Source organism: Amphiura filiformis, unplaced genomic scaffold (genome assembly GCF_039555335.1).
Source record: "Amphiura filiformis unplaced genomic scaffold, Afil_fr2py scaffold_434, whole genome shotgun sequence".
Classification (NCBI taxonomy): domain Eukaryota; kingdom Metazoa; phylum Echinodermata; class Ophiuroidea; order Amphilepidida; family Amphiuridae; genus Amphiura; species Amphiura filiformis.
Window position 1 is genome coordinate 1 of NW_027305898.1, and position 22,438 is coordinate 22,438.

At 36.0% G+C, this 22,438-nt stretch overlaps 1 protein-coding gene across 1 annotated transcript; it reads right to left on the reverse strand.

Annotated features, from left to right (window-relative positions):
* Nucleotides 1–164: 164 nt before the first annotated feature.
* On the reverse strand, nucleotides 165–17,177 carry LOC140145590 (uncharacterized). The gene is made up of 5 exons (XM_072167287.1): nucleotides 16,886–17,177; nucleotides 6,920–7,038; nucleotides 5,824–5,846; nucleotides 2,089–2,221; nucleotides 165–400 (listed from the first exon to the last, which is right to left on the reverse strand). The coding sequence occupies exons 1-5, from the start codon at nucleotides 16,915–16,917 to the stop codon at nucleotides 165–167; spliced, it is 543 nt and encodes a 180-aa protein (XP_072023388.1). The 5' UTR covers nucleotides 16,918–17,177.
* Nucleotides 17,178–22,438: the final 5,261 nt, after the last annotated feature.

Sequence of the window (22,438 nt, forward strand, 5' to 3'; positions counted from 1 at the left end):
GTGTGTGTGTGTGATGGGCTGTGCTGAATATTATGTTAAATTACATGTATATTGTAATGTACACTTTTAGATATGATGTAACTTTATTATATGGTGCTGCTTTTTTGTTATTTTGATTTGTGTGATTTTTATTGATTCTTGTGATATGGAAAAAATTAAAAGCACTAGCACTTTGTGCCTTGTGGAAATAGAAAAAAATATGGCAGGTTACTCACGATTTCAAATAGTTTGATTAACAAATCCTTTTTTTTCTTTTCTTCACTGCAATCTTCATCTTTCTTCTTATTCTTCACTGCCTGCGCCCTTTCTTCATATTTGGCAACACTAGGGGTACCTTTGATTTTCCTCCACTCTTTATTCGCTGTCCTCATTGTGTCTGACTGTGACATATTCTCCTTGGCTAAATAATAGAAAGATAATCATAAACAGTCACTGATATGTAGAGAAAATAATTAATTATGTTCTGTTAATTGTAGACCCATCTGTGCCCCTATCTCTTGATATGTACAGGATCGAGACACCCTAAGATTTTAGGTGGAACATAAAAGGTAACGGCCAAGTTTTTCCATTCAAAGCAATATATTGGTCTCTAGCTGTTTTACATGCTAACATTAGAGATTGGGATGGGTCTAAAAAAAACTGTTTTAAATTCATTCTTTGACACAATTGATTTTTATAGCAGGTACCAGTGGTACCGATGTAATTTCACTTGGCTCTAAATAGCCTACCCAAGGAAAATGTTTGTTTGTTATTTTTTTTTTGTTTTTTGCTTAATTTGGGCCGTGCAGTGCACACGTTCTGGAACCATAGAAGTAAGTATAAAGCATTATTAAGATAAAGACAAAAGGCTCGACCCTGTCACAAAATCATGCACAGCTATAATAAAGGGGAGTGTTTAGATTACATTCCAACATGCCCAAATTAAAGCTGAATTTATATTATCACTTTTTTGTTGTGTTGGGAAAAGTGTGCTACATTATTGGTAATAACAATCGGCCTTCACTTTCGGCAATGAACTATAAAATCAACTTTACCCTGGAGTCAACATAATAATGTGTTTGATTTTCTTACGCATAAAAATACAGTAGATTCAGAAAGAAAATGTTGCTTAATCCTACCATGAGACATCTTGATCATTATAACCTTTAATTTGGAACATTTCAAATCCACTGCTTTGTCTCTATGCCCTAATCTTGGGCCATATTTATATTGGATAATGTTAAAATTTAAATTGTGAAACTGTAGAAGGATCTGTATGTTGTATAGCTACATATATTGTGTAGATATTGAATGAAATTGAATCCCATCACATCAATTCAGCACACACACACCCACGCTCACCATTCAGAGCTACATCCCATTCTGAAATATTGGGTATTACCATCAATATCAGCAACTAATTAAATACACACAAAAAATGCATGTACTAAATGGCACCCATATCATGTGATGCGATCAAGCAAAATCAGTCGGAACTCAGCAATAAAAAATTTTCTTTATAGGATAATAAAAAGCATTTACAAAGCTGGATTTGCAGAAAACCTCACTGAAATTGAACAACCAATTCCAAAGATATTAGCAATTAAAGAGTTTCCAAAACAAGTGGAAACAAAAAATATTTTTTCTTTGTTTGGCTATATCTCAAAATCAATATTTCCGAGTTCCGACAGATTTTGCTTGATCGCATCCCATTAATCCATATAAATTATTCACTTTTGTGTAGACAGAATGCTTTCATTAGACCTAAAAAAGAAAAAATTGGCATAACCCGACCAACCTTAAAAATAGGCCCGACCTAGACTTTTTTCTTATTTTTTTTTGCAAAAATTTTTTTAAAAATTCAAAAAGTAAATTCCAATTAAAAAAATAGAACCAAAAAAGTTCCAAGGCCTTTATCATACGCAATTTACCGCTTAAAATGTGTGTAAAAAAAAATTTTTAATAAAAATTGCCGAACAACATACCAATTTTTTTTTATTTTACGCCAATCAAACAATTTTCTTTTTTAGGCCTTATGATAATGATCATTAATGAAAATCTTTATTTTTTGGGCCATGCTTAAAATTTACAGTTGAATATTTTACTCACCTTTTTTTTTAATGGTCTCCCCCATGAACTGGGTGTAAGCACTTTTTCCATTGAATACACTTGTATCATCCTGAGGCTGAGTCTCTCTCCTACGTTTCTCCTTGTGTAACCTATTTAGTCTGTCAATTTTATTCTAAAGAAATAACAAAAACAAAAATACATACCCGAGTTGGTCAAAATAATCGAGTTATATTCACTAACCCATTGGGTTTTAGCATCTGACATTTTTTATAAACCTTTTCAAATTGAAGTTTTCCAAAAGATACGTCACAAATAGGTCACCCAAAAATGGAGGATCCATAAGGGAACAACCCAAAAGTTTGATGAAGCCCTATAAGCGAAAGTCCTTTAGTTAGAAGGCTAACCCCTCCCCCTCTTCTCTAACGTAAGTGACAAATATCGAAAACTCCAACCTGTTTTCATATAGGATACATGGGGCTGTCGCTATGGTGTATGGGGTTGTGGAGGGGTGCGACAATGCTAGGATATTGATCACATTTATTGAAGAAACAAATATTGCATTCTATTTTAAAATATTTTTCTTCATTAACATTTTTGGCAAAAAAAAAAAATAGAACTTGCTGGATTTTCAAATGAAAAAGAATGTGGTATCAAACACAAAACGTTTTCGACATCATTCGCCAAAGGTTAGAAAAGCTTGCCATAAAACGTTTAAATGGCGGGTTATTTAAAGGGTAAAAAATATTTTCATATTAAACAATTAAAAACATTTTTTTGATAATTAACCTCCTGCAAATATTCTAACATAATGTTCTTTACAAAATATTTTACAATAACCTATTGAAAACATTTTAGAAATAGTTTTGTAGTGTGTTTTCATACATAATGTTTTAAAACGTTTTCATGACCTTTATATAACCAGGGGGTGAGACTGCTCAGGATAAATGTCGGGATCTAGGTCACAATTTGGCCATTTGCGGAAGGAAAAAGACTAGACCCTCCCTCGGGTCCATGGAGAACGACTGGTAAAGTAGATTATATAACATTAAATAAACCCGAGGGTTAGGCGAGCTAAACCGAGGGTTAGGAGAGCTATTATAAAATGTTTATTAAATCCTTAAAGAATATCAACTTTGATCGATGTTGTAACTACTCTTACAAACGTAATCGGACTTTCTGACCCCCTCCCCCACTAACGAAAGGACTTTCGTTTATAGGGCTTCATCTTCGTCGGGATCTAGGTCACAATTTGGCCATTTGCGGAAGTAAAAAGACTAGACCCTCCCTCGGGTCCATGGAGAACGACTGGTAAAGTAGATTATATAACATTAAATAAACCCGAGGGTTAGACGAGCTAAACCCGAGGGTTAGGAGAGCTATTATAAAATGTTTATTAAATCCTTAAAAAATATCAACTTTGATCGATGTTGTAACTACTCTTACAAACGTAATCGGACTTTCTGACCCCCTCCCCCACTAACGAAAGGACTTTCGTTTATAGGGCTTCATCGAACTTTTGGGTTCTTCCCTAACATGAAAATGCCTTCTTCACATTTCAAGTTTGGTTTATTCTATAAGTATAATACCTACTGTAGAATATTTGGTGTCATTTTGAAGATAATTATCTTACTGTACTTTTTTTGAGGAATTCAATATGTTATTAGTTTTAGTGTCAAGAATGGATTGATTGATGTCATAAAAATTGTAAAATTATTTTACAATTTTGACCACCCTATATGTTTAATAGGGATATCAAACTCTTTCGCCCATGCAATGTCTTTCTGAATCCATATATTTATCTTGAGCTACATAGCTTTCAGAAAAAGGAAATAATTGGGTTCACCATGACAAGAAAGATGATAATTTTGTTGTTGTTCCACCCTGTATATTTCTTACCCACCCTGTATTATGATGTTACACTTTGTTGATTTTGCATCCGTGTACTATAAGCTTTCCAGAAATATATACTTACTAGGCGGTTACCCGTATTTCGCGGTTGTCGGCTGTCATGGTTATTGGCTTTTGCAGATCTCAAAATCTTTGACAATGGATGACCTAATGAACGCAAACCTGAGCTTTCTTGACAAAAGTTACACCCACCCACCAAGTTTGAGCTCCATGAGCAATTCGAAATCTTTATGTTTTTGACCTATGACCTCTTAACCGTAGGTCTTACAAAGAGGTCACCGTGAAAATTTTTTCGTTTGTTTAGTCCAAAGTCCATCCACCCAGCAAGTTTGAGCTCCATAGGGGCAAATTGAAGTTTTTACCTTTCTTGACCTCTGACCTCTTAACCGTAGGTCTGACGACAAGGTCACCGTGGTAACTTTTGTTTGTTAGTCAAAGGTCCACCCACCCACCAAGTTTGAGCTCCATAGGGCAAATTGAAATTTTTACCTTTCTTGACCTATGACCTCTTAACCGTAGGTCTGACGGAAAGGTCACCGTGCAAACTTTTGTTTGTTAGTCCAAGGTCCACCCACCCACCAAGTTTTAAGCTCCATAGGGGGGATTTGACTTTTTACCTTTCTTGACCTATGACCTCTTAACCGTAGGGTCTAACGAAAAAGATCACCGTGGAAACTTTTGCTTAATAGTACAAGGTCAACACAATGGCATGGCTAGATTTGCCATTTAAAAGTGTTTGAAATTAGACTTCAATTGAACTTGACCCCGTCCTTGACATTTGACCTTTAAAAATATAAACTTGTTCTTCCTTAAACTTGACCTATGAACTCTCAACGGTAGGTCTGATGAAAAGATCACCGTGGAAACTTTTACTTGATAGTCCAAGGTCAACACAATGGCATGGCTAGATTTGCCATTTAAAGTGTTTGAAATTAGACTTCAATTGAACTTGACCCGTCCTTGACCTTTGATCTTAAAAATATAAACTTGTTCTTCCTCATACCAAGCTGCACCCACCCACCAAGTTTGAGGAACGGGCGACCTCCAGCCTCCGAGAAAATAGGTGGATAGACAGAGTCACAGAGTCACAGAACCACAGAGACACAGACAGAGTCACAGACTCACAGACTACCAGTATTATTATATAGATAATGGTCTAAAATGCATTCATTAAAAATTGTGTTGAAGTGAATCAAAATTGGTGATATTTTTCTCATTTTACATTATGTTAAACAAAAGATGACCAATTTATGACATGTGACCCTATGAACAAGTTTATGACTCTGGGGCATCACACAGGCTCAGCACTTCCACACACCCACCCACACAAATGAATAGCCTGACCAAGACAAACTTTTTTGGCTGAATTAGTTTGGACAGCATATTAAAATGTAAAATGCATAATTATAAGGTATTTGTTTAATTTACTCGTGGCAATTTTGCACAAAAAAAAAAGATTCCCCAAATTTGCTTTGCTCCTGGTGCTGCCACTGGGAGACATATATATGGGATCTACATGTATAGCCTATATAATGTAATTATCCCCAAACAGTTAACAAACATATAACAAAACATATATGATATGACACAATTTATGCCTTGTGTCAGGCATTTTGAAAGGATAGCATTATACAACCCAATGTTTGAGTGTTTGTTTTTGTTTTAGCCAGTGGGGTTTTCTTTCACTTTACCTCAAGTGATAAAATGGGACATAATTCCTTCCCATCAGTTATCACTAATATTATTTCAGCATTTTAGATAAAGAATAACAAAATTAAAATTTGATAAATCATACATTATGGCTTTAACTGGGTGCACTACATGTACAATGTATAACGTTGATGCATAGACAATATGGTCACATACCTTCACTTGGTCTAAAGTGACACCAAAGTCCCCCGGTGTCGTCACTTAACATTGACTATGTGTACGCATGATCGTTCCCAATTTCGCGAAAAAGGGGGTTATTTTTAAACTATGTTCGCGAACATAAAATGTTCGCGATGTTTAAAAAATAGGGTTGTTTTTGACGACGGTCTACTCGAAATTAAAAAATAGGGTATATTTTTGTGAATCATGTTAATGTTGAAATCCCAAGAAATCTTACCATTTCTCGCTCAATTTACTCCCGGATTTCACTTTTGTGAAATTTTTTTGCCTTCCTAACGCTCGACTCGGTTTTATTTGTTTCATGGTTTGTTTACACCGATTACGTCACTGGGGACTTACCCAGTTTGGCCGCTGATTTCATGGGACTTTTTTCATCGGCTTTATTAATGACTCGCCCGGCCTCCGGAGCCTTGACAAACTGGGTACCCACAAAGCGTGCCACAAACTCTTCGAACTGGCACCTGATCATAAAGGAATTGTTCCTTCTGAACCTGGCTGAAGTTGGCGAAAACCGCAAATCGCTAACTATTTGGTGACCGGCAAGCTCTGAGCTAGAGGTTTTTCTTGAAAATATCTAAAGATGGGGGTGATATACCCGTAGTGGTTTGAGTGAGGGAATTCGTGGCAAATGCCAGAGTTCGTAATTTTGGTCAGTCAGTTTATGTATTGGTCACATTCAAGCTTTATTTTGAAAAAAACAAAACGGGAGGAAATATTACATTGTTGATAACTGTATCATAAAAAATACTATCCCTATTGGATGTATTTGTATATATTTTTCTGTTATTTTCCTCGTTAAAGGACAACAGAGTTCTTCTCAGAAAAGACAATGAATCAGAACAAGTGTTTTTGTGTCTGTTCTTGAAATGTTAAAAAAGGGGTACTTTTGTAAAAGTGTACTTGAAATGCAAAAAATAGGTGTATTTTTTAAGGCTAATTTGTACCCGTTTTAAATGTAAAATAGGGGTAAAAATGACTAAAATGTTCTTGAAACCTCGCAAAATAGGGGGGTATTTTTGACTTAGGGAACGATCATGCGTTACGCCTTTGAATGTTAAGTGACGACACCGGGCAAAGTCCTCTGCAAGCTTCTCTAGTTGTCTCAGCTGGGCTTTACGACTGTAGCTCCTTAGGCCATCATTCCATGCAGCCTGCAGGATTTCTGTCTGTTCGTTTGTGAATACCTGTGTGCTGTAACAGAATTAGACAGGTCCGGAAAATTTGCATATGGTCATTTTCACGGTAAAGGGTGTAACTTTGGATTTTTAACATTTTGATCCGTAGTGTTCTAATAAAGCCACAGAATTCCATGATTTTTGGCCACATAAGTCATCTAGTTAGCAGCTACCTTGGGTAGCATAGTCATCTTTGGGAGTTACTGCGTTCAGTTTTAGCAGGCTTAAATGTACTTAATATTGCCATTTTGAAAAACTATAAAAAACAGCAACATTTTTGTAAAACCCTGTGTTTTCTTCAGTAAGTTCATGGATATTTTTTCTTATCCTGAAAGTATGGTCATATGTTCAGTAAACACTGCCACATTAGATTTAATTGTGAACAGCCCTGTATTTTTGAGAACCGGACTTGATATTTGTCCTTTCGGAGGCTTCATTTTCCGTTAACAATTGTTAACAAACTTTGTGGGTATAGCTTTGGTTCATAATTCTTGGTTATTTCTTCACTTCTTCTTGATTCATAACAGTTGATATCTTAACTTGAAATGGGTAACAAAAAATTAGTTGATTTGCAAGCTTTTAAGATTTTTATAAAATCTTGACTTCAAAGAGCCCTTTTTCCGTTAACTTTTTTGAAGCCTCCGAAACAAACTGTTCAGCAAGCTCGGGCAAATATAAATAAAAGAGCTCATCCAATCTATTTATCAAAATGTAGCAAAGTAGATCCTCAAGTCACTTGTTTTTAAATCGTGGAGATATATATCACCATTTGAAAATGGGACCCAATACAAACTTTCCGTTAACAATTGAAGCCTCTGAAACAAATGAAGCCTCCGAAACAACAATAAGATTAATTATCATCTATGCATATCTAAATTGGTGTTTCATACTGATATCTGCATTGTCATTGTTACTTGATATGTGCAGAATGTCATAAATTTAAAAAAATGTTGATATTATGGTTAATGTTTGAAAAATATACTGATACCCAAAAAGCCTGTTTCGGAGGCTTCACATGCAAAAAATACCATACTTAACAAATGGGTAAAAAAGTTAACATGTTATAAATCTACAATATCTGCCGCATAGAATCATTGATTCAATACACACAAGAAAATAACAGCTTAGATGATCCCAACAGTGTTGTTTTCAAAAGAACTACTTCTGCAATGTTTAACCATTGTTAACATGAGGCCTCCGAAACAAAAAAAATGACTTGCTGTGATAATTTAATTTTTGTCACAACTGAAATTCAATACTTGGAAGCAAAGCATGAAAATTGGTAATTGTGATATTTTTTACCTATTTTTTCATGTCAACTTGCAGTAGTTAGCCAAATATTTTACTTTTATGATCACCTGTGTTGTTAACTGAAGCCTCCAAACACAAATCGCTTGAATTGCCAATTCTAAAAATAACTCCAATTTCTGTGAAACTTGGCTGGGAGGTTCCTTTTATCAAGTAGTATTTGTACATGAAGTTAGACATTCAAATTATTTTAGGAACCCAATTAAAACTTAAAAAATATGTTTAAGGTTGGGAAATTTCCATTGTAAATGACACTTTATGTAAAAAAATTTCAAAACTGCAATTATAAACATAGCAAAACATGGTATAAAATGTAACTTATATCTGTTGACTTACTTTGGAATGGGATTTCACATGTATTCCAGCTTTTATGTCATAATTTTCTGAGCTTATGTAAAATACATTTTTCTTAGATTTTAACCAAAATGTTATGAAAATGTCAAATTTTTATTAGAAATCAAAAGGTTTAAGCCTTGAAACATTATTTTACTGGAATTTAAGTTGCTTCTATGCATGATTTCAGTAAACAGAAACATATTTAAGTGGTTTGAAATTTTGACCCTAAAAATCAAAAGTTACACCCTTTACTGTGAAAATGACCATATTTAAGCATTTCTGTACCGTTTTCCCAAGCCTTTTTAGCGCGTTTTATTTAAAAGGCGCCCCATGAATATGTGCCAAAAATCGCTTGTCCCCCCCCTCTCGGCTTGCCAAAAATTGCTCCCCTTCGGCTCACCAAAATTTCTCCCCCCGCCAATTTTACCCTCCCCCAGGGCTCATGATTATTGCACAGCCCCTTAGGGCAACATAACAATTTTATTTTGGCCTTAGTTAACAGCTCTATTGTACAAGTTTATCTTCCGTTTTAAACCTCAGCTTCAGATCCAAATCATTGATGCCTAGATGCAATAGTTCAGTGGCAATCTCCGAACTCTGCTAAGAATTTTAATTCTAAGGCTTTCATGTGAGTCACCACATGTAAAAGAGCTGAAACAGCTGTTATTAAACAGTTAGCAAAAAGCTACTACGTAGCAAAAAGCTGCAATTTGGGAAAATCCTATACTTTTGTCAGAGCAAGTGTACTGGAACAAACTAGAGCGGTTACCGCACCATAGCTGAACCATGGGGATTTGGCAGTCTAATAGTGTGGTATATGTATATATATCACTCCTTTGTAACCCCTTAATGCCCTTAAATGAACATTAAAATATTTTAAACATGTTTAGAATGTCATAAAGATCATTGTATTTAAATATCAGCTCAATTGGAACATTTTTGAAAACTTGACCTTTGACCCCTTTATGACCCTAAATGATCTTAAATGAATATTGGAATATTTTAAACATGTTTAGAATGTCATAAAGATCATTGCATTTAAATACCAGCTCAATTGTAGCATTTTTGACAACTTGACCTTTGACCCCTTTATGACCCTGAATGATCTGAAATGAATATTGGAATATTTTAAACATGTTTAGAATGTCATACGGATCATTGCATATAAATTTCAGCTCGATTGGAGCATTTTGGTTAAAATGACCTTTTTTGACCCCTGTGACCCATTGGATGACCTCTGATTTTAGGAAATATTTTTATTATATTCTTTACTTCTTTCTCTTTTATTTGACACCACTTTGGGGTTCATACCTTCGTGGCATTTAAAGATATGTCCATTTCAGACCAAATGGTTGGTAAGTAAGTAAGTAAGCAAGTAAGTAACATACACTCATATAGGCTGATACCATTTCATGGTTCAGCAAAAAGCTGAAAATCAAAACAAAAAAAGCTGAACTCTCTCACACCCCTGTAATTAAGGCTGCAAACAATAAATCACAACTAGCTCTGAAAATAATAAAGAGCTGTGTTTGCCAGCCTGCCTTCCCTTTGAACCATTAGGCTAATGAAACTTGATGTTGAGTTTAGCGGCCCATTTTTTTCAGCTCATAATGAGGCAACTATTTCATTATTCATTCTTTTCCAGATTTCATTATATTCATAACAAACATAAATTCCTCCCAATATTTTGCTAGGGGGATGGTCATCCCCCCAATCCCAATGTTGAAGCCTGTATGTGAGTTTCTGACGGAATTAATCTCATATTTGGCCATTTTAACCTAAAAAAAACAGTTTATTCCACTTTTATACCATATTTCACCAATTTAGCTTCAACATGCCAAAAAAATTTGCGCGCTAAGAAAATTTTACAACCCCATCACCCTGGGCCACCCCCCCCCCCCCCCATGTCAAAAAGAAATCTATGCCACTGCTGGTGAAAACATTTGGTCAGCATAAATCTAGTCTACCTTGGTATCCCAAAGGTATAATTGAAATAATTGAATAGAGCAAGGGTCAAAAATTGGTATATTTTCAATGCTCAAATATTTAGATGAATTCTTCTAATAGTTTTTGAAGGCTTAAAATACAAAAAAAAGGAGTTTTAAAAATTTTCAGAACAAATTTTCTTGCTGGTTTAGTAGCAGTTTGCACAATAATGAATTATTTTCAGATTTTACATCTCAAATGTGGCACAAAATTCATAACGGGGGCGGCGGACGCTAAATTCAGAATCAAGTTTCAAGTGCCTTAGTCCTTAGATGCATGAAATGGTTCAGTCCAGACTGTACCATATAGGAAAGAATTTGATGTTTTTTATCATCATGTTTAGGGAAGACAGAATAGAACAACTCACAACTTAGCCTAACAGTTGTATGAAGAAGTTTCTGGGTCTAACACACCCCTATTCAGGCAGGGAAGGGAGGAACAAGAAAATAAGAAAAGTACATGCAGACAGCAACCATTCTAAAATCTTCCCTTTTGGGTCCATTTTTGGGGATCTCAGTTGGGGAAGAATCTGGGGACGGATGTGACACAGCGCAGTAGGGTGAGGAAATATTTTCAATTTCCTGAAAGAATAGACACCCCTGGTGCAACATGGTAACTAGACAATACAGATAGTACAAACTTTTCTTTTTCTAACACCAGCTAGGCAAACAATTTGCCTCATCTTTTACCAAATTGGAGCAACTTTGACTTTTTACCCTACAACAAGCAAATTGACATGTGACCTTTTGTGTTCCATTTACTTTTTAACGATAAGGCGTACACGTACAAACATTACATCTCTAGGATCTGTGGGGCCAGACGCATTAATAATTTGACATATGCCTACATGTTTGAAGTATTAAATTGAAATAGAATTAATTTTTGCCCCTATACGATCATATTGGGTCATTTGGGGTCTTTTTGATGGTCAGTCTCAAAATATTGCTTGGCAGACAGCAGATTCAAGTTCAGCAAACCAAAATTAACAAGAATAAAGCTGATTGCTATTTACTTTTGTAAATGCAAACTTGTCGCTTGGAATGTGATTTTTCCAAAATAGAACCAGTCTAACATGTCATCACAACTTAGTGTATAAATACTTACAAATAATACAGAGTTATGCATAGTTGCTTGCTTGATTTACATCACCATGATTTAAATGCATGTGACTTTTAAATAAATCATGTACGATTTTTTCCCAAAATTTCATTAATTTTTTGTTTTAATTTGAATGACTATCAAATGTTGTGGTTTTATTGTAGATCTCAATCAGGCGGCGGATGACATGATCGAGCCGGCAACTTATGAAACCGCCCGGCCGTATGGCATTTTCCAATATAGTCGGTTAGTTTTGTGGGGTTCATTATCGAACCCCAACGGTTTTAGCTTGTATTTATATTATTTATCAACATAGGCCTATTTGTTTGTGATATTTCAAGCGTTGTAAAATTTCAAAATAATCCCATTCAATTACACGGTTGACGATGACAATTTACTGAATTTAGAGAATGCAATGCGCGCCACACATCTCAATCTGCATTTATCCCAATGTTGATGTGTTTTTTTTGTTTTGTTTTGTTTTGTTTTTTAAATATTGGCAACTGAACACTAGTAGGTCTATTAATACTTACTAGGCCTATCTGTTTACATGTAGATTTGGATTTTTTTAATCACCTTTAAAATCTACATATTCACATGATTTTTCAATCATCAACAATATTTTGCACCTGGGGTTTTGCACATCTGAGTGAAACACACCTTGACCCCAACCTTGATACAATGAAACATCTCCCATACATATACATGTATGATGCAAGCAAAAAGAGAAAATCTATAACTTCCTTAATATTATATGCATTCCTGACCATCATTTGATCTGTGATTTGATAATATTAATTTATTGTTGGCATATAAATATAATATCATGGTCAGTTTTATTGTAAACATGTTTAAACACATGGTTTGAAGTAAACAAAATACTCCCACGGCTCCTGCCCTCACCGATTTTTGGAGATTTTCAATAGGCATACGTTTCTTCTTTGCTTCCTTTGTTTCTAAAATTGTTTTAATGAAAACATAGGCCTACTACTTGTTATTAGTTCTGTAATTTGTTTATATAAAATGCAAATACTTTCTTCAAGTTAGGGGTTGGGCTTTGGGGAAATAAAAAAATGTTAAGTGCTCCCTGTTTTTATGATGCATTGACAATTCTTCAATGCAACTTTGCAATTTACACCAAAATGAATAAAAAATTTATAACAAATTTTAAAAAAAAATAGTAAGGGCCTCCCTCACCAAATTTTGTGAAAGTCGATCTTAACATGCTATTTATTTCACTTGGCATACAATCATGGAAATTTCTGTGATACAATGTAATGATTTAAGTAAAACTTCCTGTAAACTTTAAAATGAATGATCAACTCAACACACAATTGTTACAGGTGATTCCAAGTGGTTGCAATTTGGCATGACCATTATGTTTAATCACCACTTGACTTTCCCTTGATCAATAGAGCTACATTGTATCAATTCATGGTCCATATGCCCATGTCATGTTCATGGTATAATGATATAGGCCCAAGTAACAAACAACGGTTACAGGCCTATTTTAATTTATAACATTAGGCCAACATAGAATAGATTCAAATAAATAGATTATTCATAAATCATAATAATGTATAAAGTGTACCAAAAAAGTGATAACAAAATAAGAGAGATGAAAACTAAACTTGTAATAAATGATGCACAGTAAGTACAGCATTCCTTTGAAAGTCAACAAATTTAAATACTGATTATACATTTATACTGGTGGTACCTACTAAAAGTATTTACACCTACACTTGAATTTTACAAAGCAGCATGCAATAACAATAAATAAAAGCAATAAAGACTAAATTATAGAGCATAATTTTAGTGACAACATTTATAAGTTGGAAATAAATAAAACTCAAAAACAAATAACATTATAGGCCTACGGTAGAGTCCGAAGTTAACCATTTTATGTGTTGTAATCCGTGTTGTAAAATTTGTAGCTTAAAAGGGCATTTCGTGATCCACAGCCTCATGATTCTCATCCCCCCACTTTTCTCAAAAAAAGTTGAGATTTTTATATCACTGGAAACCTCTGGCTACATAATGTTTTATGTACACAATATTTCTTGCAGATTACCGTAATTCGTTTAGCAAAGATATTGTGAAATTTGATTCTGTGATTTTCTTCCGTTTTGACTAGCCTGCTACTGTACTCCCCAGTACTGTACTGTGTAATAATGGAACTGAAGATGAAATAACAAATGCTAAATTTCTTACAGCAAGTGATATAATAAGTTGTTGTGACAAAATTTACAACATGATAAAATAAACATGTGAAGTGGGACAGGAAGTATTATAATCATGATACTTGACATGCTTGATAGGTGGACAGTTGTGGCCTGTGGTTATATTGAATTTATACAACCCAACTTGAAGAGTCTTTGAAGGGATTATCATATCAGGATGCTAAAACAAAGAGTCAGATTTGAATGTTTTGTAAACTTTCAAAGCTTTAAAATTATAATTAAATATTAAGCAAAAATCAAACAAGGTCAGGGTTCAATTTAAAAGGGCAGTTCGTGTGCCACAACCTCCCCCCCCCCCCCCACTTTTCTCTAAAAAAGTTGAGATCTTTAGGGCCTATACCACTGGATACCTCTGGCTACATAATGTTTATGTACCGGTACCAAATCTTTCTTGCAGATAAATTCGTTTAGCCAAATTTGAATTACGTTCTGGTATACCAGAACGAAATTACAGCGGTCCACCACGGTGGTCTATCGTCTATGGAGCAGTGTCATAATTCTCAAACGCAAAATCGGAATCAACTGAAATTTTGGGAATAAGCTTTTTTCGTGGATATCTACTTAATAATACCATAAAAAGAGGATGCTAGGATCACGAAATCCTCCTTCAAATTGTGTCGTGGGATAGAGCAAAATGCTCCCCATTTTGGACAACCTGCTATGTACACAAATTTCAGCTTGTCATTTATAGCAATGTAAACATAAATGCTAAAATTACATCGCCTAAATAAGGTTTTCGCTAAAAATTTCTACTCACATTTTCCAAAGTAAATCGAACCCTGAACAAGGTTACATGTAGGCCAAGTAAAAAAAATAACATGTATTTTATATCGTCCGGACTTCTTCAAAAATCGGTGAGGGAGGTCCTTCATATTTGTTATTGTGTGATTTTTTTACCATTCATTTCTGCGTAAAAGTGCAATTGCAAAGTGTTTGTCAACCCATCAATCATCAAATCGGGGAGGCCCCAGATATTTTTGTTATTTCCCCAAAGCCCTACCCCTAGCTTGAAGAAAGTGTTTGCAATGTGTTTATAAATGATAACCAAGAACTTCTGAACATGTCTTCTGCTTCTGCTTTTGCTCGATTTCTGGCTGGGCTCTTACTAGAGCATTAAAGCCAGGCATGTGCAACAATTTTAGAAATAAAGTAAGGGAGCAAATAGGAAAAATAAATATTTGAAAATCTCCAAAAATCGGTGAGGGCGGGGACGATATAAATGTTATTTTTGTTACTTAAAAGGGCATTTCGTGATCCACAGCCTCATCCCCCCACTTTTCTCAAAAAAGTTGAGATTTTTATATCACTTTGACACTGGAAACCTCTGGCTACCGGTACATAATGTTTATACAAAAATATTTCTTGCAGATTAATTGCTTTTAGCAAAGATATCGTGAAATTTGAATTTCGTTCTGGTGCACCAGAACGAAATTACAACGTATTGTCTATGGAGAAGTGTAATCACATAATCATGCATACCGTAAAATGGGGTGACTTTGGACACTGGGGTGACTTTGGACACACATGGGAAAAACTATTATTTCATGTAGGCTGTTTAACTACCTTTTAATATTTCTAAGAATATTTTTGTATATTCTTATGTGGTAATGTATGGACATTACAAATGACTAAAGTTTTCCAGTATAATGTGTTATCTTATATGTTTTTCAGAACTTTTTAGCGGGTCCATAAAATGCAGGATTTTTGTGGTGTTCGAACTTTCGGTACTCCACCGGAACATAAGAGTGGAAACTCAAGCCTGTTGGTTGGATAGTAAACACAGATGAATCAAGAACCTACCTGGATAGTCATGATATCTAACCACTCTTAAGAATTTAAAAGCAGGCTGTGTCCAATGTCACCCCAGGGTTTGGCTTCCTTTCCGGGGTGACTTTGGACATAACAAATGAATACAAAAAAATTTGACACTTTGTTAAAAACACACCACAGTGACCATGCCCTACCACAACAGCGTCCTCTGTGCTCCTACCCACCTCACAACTACTTCCACCCTCTCCATTGCTCTACTCTTCAGGTCGGGGTGACTTTGGACATGCACTTGATTACATGGTGTCTAAAGTCACCCCAAACCCAGGGGTGACTTTGGACAAACTTTGCCCCCAAAAAATTATCGTAAAATAAAATAAACTCGAGTTGACCTTATGGGCATGAACTGTCCTCTATTGGTACTTGCCAAACCCAACATGAAACTCAGAATTCTACTGATCATTATAAAAATATTTAAGACAATACATCAAAATTGTCCAAAGCCACCCCATGTTACGGTAACATAAGTTAATAACTCACAAACGCAACGCAATATCGGAATCAACTGAAATCTTGGGAATATGCTTTTTTCGTGGATATTCACTGAAAAATGTCATAAAAAGAGGATGCTAGGATCACGAAATACTCCTTTAATACTTGGCCTTTATATTATACTAAATATATAATAGCATGATGTGTACTATTACGATTTACGGTACTATATCCGCACGGTATGTATTTTATTTAGGGTTTTAATTTGACCTTTTGTTTAGTCTCGTGCATAGTCGTAGAGAGGACTGTACTTCAAAGGAAGAAGAAGAAGATGATGAGGCCAGACAAGCTATAATTTTAGGGTTAGATAAATAAAAAAAAAACGGGTTAAACCCTAAAAGCCGAGGATGTTTTATACCCGAATTATAAAAACTGGGTATTATAAAAGCCCCTGATATGCTATGGGCTATATTGTCATGATTGTAGTACGTTACGTCATGGACGTACTAAATTACGTGTATGCTGAGTGCATGGTAGCATACATGTAGTATCTATGGTCATGATGGTGGTAGCATGATCAGCATGGCACTGGCAGAGAGAGAGAGAAGAAAGGAAACTCGTTGTTGTTAAACTTACCGTGGTGGCATCGTGTTCGCGGTGATTATCATAAGCTTGAATACGGTATTTGCTATAATAATCTTATTCACCTCCTCTTCAAAAATGACAGGAATAAGTCTGTAATATAGCCCAGGCTAGTACTTCTACTACTGACTGCCACTGTGATTCCGACTGAACCTGAACCAGAACCAGACTGTAACTTGTGTAAACTATAGTTTATTATACTTTCACTGTCGTGACTGTCACAACGTCCCGGCAAAATGAAAAATAATAGTCTCAACACAGACTCCATCATCCATACAAAATGGTTGCGCGCAGTATACGTTTCGTGGTTGGCCCATCAAGCTGGATACAAGACTGCGATGAAACTAACCTGTTTGTTTTCTCCATAAAAGTTGTGTTCAACAACAGAGGGCGATATTGAAGGAATTAAAAAAATTCACCTGAAATAAACGATCAGAGAAAAATGGTGAGAAAATGGCACATCAGTTGAAAAATTAAATAAACTCCATAGGTTGTGCGCGTAGGCCAAATATTAACACCTGTTCACATTCCGAACCAAAAATCTACGCAAATCCACTATTTTGTGAAAAAAATACCCAAATAGGACATTATATACTCTTAACATTTTCCATAAACCTGATTTGGTGCCCAGATATTCCCCCATATACGCACTTGGACGTTATGTACTTTATCTCAATATTTTCCATAAACCTGATTCGGTGCCCAGATATTCCCCCACTATACGCACTTGGACATTATGTACTTTATCTCAATATTTTCCATAAACCTGATTTGGTGCCCAGATATTCCCCCACTATACGCACTTGGACATTATGTACTTTATCTCAATATTTTCCATAAACCTGATTTGGTGCCCAGATATTCCCCACTATACGCACTTGGACATTATGTACTTTATCTCAACATTTTTCATAAACCTGATTTGGTGCCCAGATATTCCCCACTATACGCACTTGGACATTATGTACTTTATCTCAATATTGTCTATAAACCCGATTTGGTGCCCAGATATTCCCCCACTATACGCACTTGGACATTATGTACTTTATCTCAACATTTTCTATAAACCTGATTTGGTGCCCAGATATTCACCCATTATACGCACCTGGACATTATGTACTTTATCTAAATATTTTTCATAAACCTGATTTGGTGCCCAGATATTCCCCCACTATACGCACTTGGACATTATGTACTTTATCTCAATATTTTCCATAAACCTGATTTGGTGCCCAGATATTCCCCCACTATACGCACTTGGACATTATGTAGGCCTACTTTATATCTCAACATTTTCCATAAACCTGATTCGGTGCCCAGATATTCCCCCACTATACGCACTTGGACATTATGTAATTATCTCAATATTTTCCATAAACCTGATTTGGTGCCCAGATATTCCCCCACTATACGCACTTGGACATTATGTACTTTATCTCAATATTTTCAATAAACCTGATGCCCAGATATTCCCCCACTATACGCACTTGGACATTATGTACTTTATCTCAACATTTTCCATAAACCTGATTTGGTGCCCAGATATTCCCCCACTATATGCACTTGGACATTATGTACTTTATCTCAACATTTTCCATAAACCTGATTCGGTGCCCAGATATTCCCTCACTATACGCACTTGGACATTATGTACTTTATCTCAATATTTTCCACAAACCTGATTTGGTGCCCAGATATTCCCTCACTATATGCACTTGGACATTATGTACTTTATCTCAATATTTTCCATAAACCTGATTTGGTGCCCAGATATTCCCCCACTATACGCACTTGGACATTATGAACTTTATCTCAACATTTTCCATCAACCTGATTTGGTGCCCATAGATATTCACACACTATACGCACTTGGACATTATGAACTTTATCTCAACATTTTTCATAAACCTGATTTGGTGCCCAGATATTCCCCCACTATACGCACTTGGACATTATGTACTTTATCTCAATATTTTCCATAAACCTGATTTGGTGCCCAGATATTCACCCACTATACGCACTTGGACATTATGAACTTTATCTCAACATTTTCCATCAACCTGATTTGGTGCCCATAGATATTCACACACTATACGCACTTGGACATTATGAACTTTATCTCAACATTTTTCATAAACCTGATTTGGTGCCCAGATATCCCCACATTATACGCACCTGGACATTATGTACTTTATATGAACACTTTCCATAAACCCGATTCTGTGCCCAGAGATATTCCCCCATTATACGCACTTGGACATTATGTACTTTATCTCAACATTTTCCATAAACCTGATTCGGTGCCCAGATATTCCCTCACTATACGCACTTGGACATTATGTACTTTATCTCAACATTTTCCATAAACCTGATTTGGTGCCCAAATATTCCCCACTATACGCACTTGGACATTATGTACTTTATCTCAACATTTTCCACAAACCTGATTTGGTGCCCAGATATTCCCCCACTATTATAGGCCTACGCACCTGGACATTATATACTTTATCTCAACATTTTCCATAAACCTGATTCGGTGCCCAGATATTCCCCCACTATACGCACTTGGACTTTATGTACTTTTCTAAGGTCATTTTGGGGTCATCCTGTGTCACTCAGGTCAAATAACTTAAAACTGTCGTATGGGCATGAAACTTGGTGGGTACAGTCAACATTTAGAGCCTGATTTGGTGCCCAGATATTCACCCATTATACGCACTTGGACATTATGTAGGCCTACTTTATATCTCAACATTTTCCATAAACCTGATTCGGTGCCCAGATATTCCCCCACTATACGCACTTGGACATGATGTACTTTATCTCAATATTTTCCATAAACCCGATTTGGTGCCCAGATATTCCCCCACTATACGCACTTGGACATTATGAACTTTATCTCAACATTTTTCATAAACCTGATTTGGTGCCCAGATATCCCCACATTATACGCACCTGGACATTATGTACTTTATATGAACACTTTCCATAAACCCGATTCTGTGCCCAGAGATATTCACCCACTATACGCACTTGGACATTATGTACTTTATCTCAACATTTTCCATAAACCTGATTTGGTGCCCAGAGATATTCACCCACTATACGCACTTGGACATTATGTACTTTATCTCAACATTTTCCATAAACCTGATTTGGTGCCCAGATATTCCCCCACTATTATAGGCCTACGCACCTGGACATTATATACTTTATCTCAACATTTTCCATAAACCTGATTCGGTGCCCAGATATCCCCCACTATACGCACTTGGACTTTATGTACTTTTCTAAGGTCATTTTGGGGTCATCCTGTGTCACTCAGGTCAAATAACTTAAAACTGTCGTATGGGCATGAAACTTGGTGGGTACAGTCAACATTTAGAGCCTGATTTGGTGCCCAGAGATATTCACCCACTATACGCACTTGGACATTATGTACTTTATCTCAACATTTTCCATAAACCTGATTTGGTGCCCAAATATTCCCCCACTATACGCACTTGGACATTATGTACTTTATCTCAACATTTTCCACAAACCTGATTTGGTGCCCAGATATTCCCCCACTATTATAGGCCTACGCACCTGGACATTATATACTTTATCTCAACATTTTCCATAAACCTGATTCGGTGCCCAGATATTCCCCCACTATACGCACTTGGACTTTATGTACTTTTCTAAGGTCATTTTGGGGTCATCCTGTGTCACTCAGGTCAAATAACTTAAAACTGTCGTATGGGCATGAAACTTGGTGGGTACAGTCAACATTTAGAGCCTGATTTGGTGCCCAGATATTCACCCATTATACGCACTTGGACATTATGTAGGCCTACTTTATATCTCAACATTTTCCATAAACCTGATTCGGTGCCCAGATATTCCCCCACTATACGCACTTGGACATTATGTACTTTCTCTCAATATTTTCCATAAACCTGATTTGGTGCCCAGATATTCCCCCACTATACGCACTTGGACATTATGTACTTTATCTCAACATTTTCCATCAACCTGATTTGGTGCCCATAGATATTCACACACTATACGCACTTGGACATTATGAACTTTATCTCAACATTTTTCATAAACCTGATTTGGTGCCCAGATATTCCCTCACTATACGCACTTGGACATTATGTACTTTATCTCAATATTTTCCATAAACCTGATTTGGTGCCCAGATATTCCCCCACTATACGCACTTGGACATTATGTACTTTATCTCAACATTTTCCATCAACCTGATTTGGTGCCCATAGATATTCACACACTATACGCACTTGGACATTATGAACTTTATCTCAACATTTTTCATAAACCTGATTTGGTGCCCAGATATTCCCCACTATACGCACTTGGACATTATGTACTTTATCTCAATATTTTCCATAAACCTGATTTGGTGCCCAGATATTCCCCCACTATACGCACTTGGACATTATGTACTTTATCTCAACATTTTCCATAAACCTGATTTGGTGCCCAGATATTCCCCCACTATATGCACTTGGACATTATGTACTTTATCTCAACATTTTCCATAAACCTGATTCGGTGCCCAGATATTCCCTCACTATACGCACTTGGACATTATGTACTTTATCTCAACATTTTCCATAAACCTGATTTGGTGCCCAGATATTCCCTCACTATACGCACTTGGACATTATGAACTTTATCTCAACATTTTCCATCAACCTGATTTGGTGCCCAGATATTCACCCACTATACGCACTTGGACATTATGAACTTTATCTCAACATTTTTCATAAACCTGATTTGGTGCCCAGATATTCCCCCACTATACGCACTTGGACATGATGTACTTTATCTCAATATTTTCCATAAACCTGATTTGGTGCCCAGATATTCCCCCACTATACGCACTTGGACATTATGAACTTTATCTCAACATTTTTCATAAACCTGATTTGGTGCCCAGATATCCCCACATTATACGCACCTGGACATTATGTACTTTATATGAACACTTTCCATAAACCCGATTCTGTGCCCAGAGATATTCACCCACTATACGCACTTGGACATTATGTACTTTATCTCAACATTTTCCATAAACCTGATTTGGTGCCCAGAGATATTCACCCACTATACGCACTTGGACATTATGTACTTTATCTCAACATTTTCCATAAACCTGATTTGGTGCCCAAATATTCCCCACTATACGCACTTGGACATTATGTACTTTATCTCAACATTTTCCACAAACCTGATTTGGTGCCCAGATATTCCCCCCCTACTCACCACGACATTATATACTTTATCTCAACATTTTCCATAAACCTGATTCGGTGCCCAGATATTCCCCCACTATACGCACTTGGACTTTATGTACTTTTCTAAGGTCATTTTGGGGTCATCCTGTGTCACTCAGGTCAAATAACTTAAAACTGTCGTATGGGCATGAAACTTGGTGGGTAGTCAACATTTAGAGCCAAATTTTTGGAAGGTCATTTTTGGGTCACCCAGGGGTCGTCTGAGGTCAAATTACTAAAACTGTCGTATAGGCATGAAACT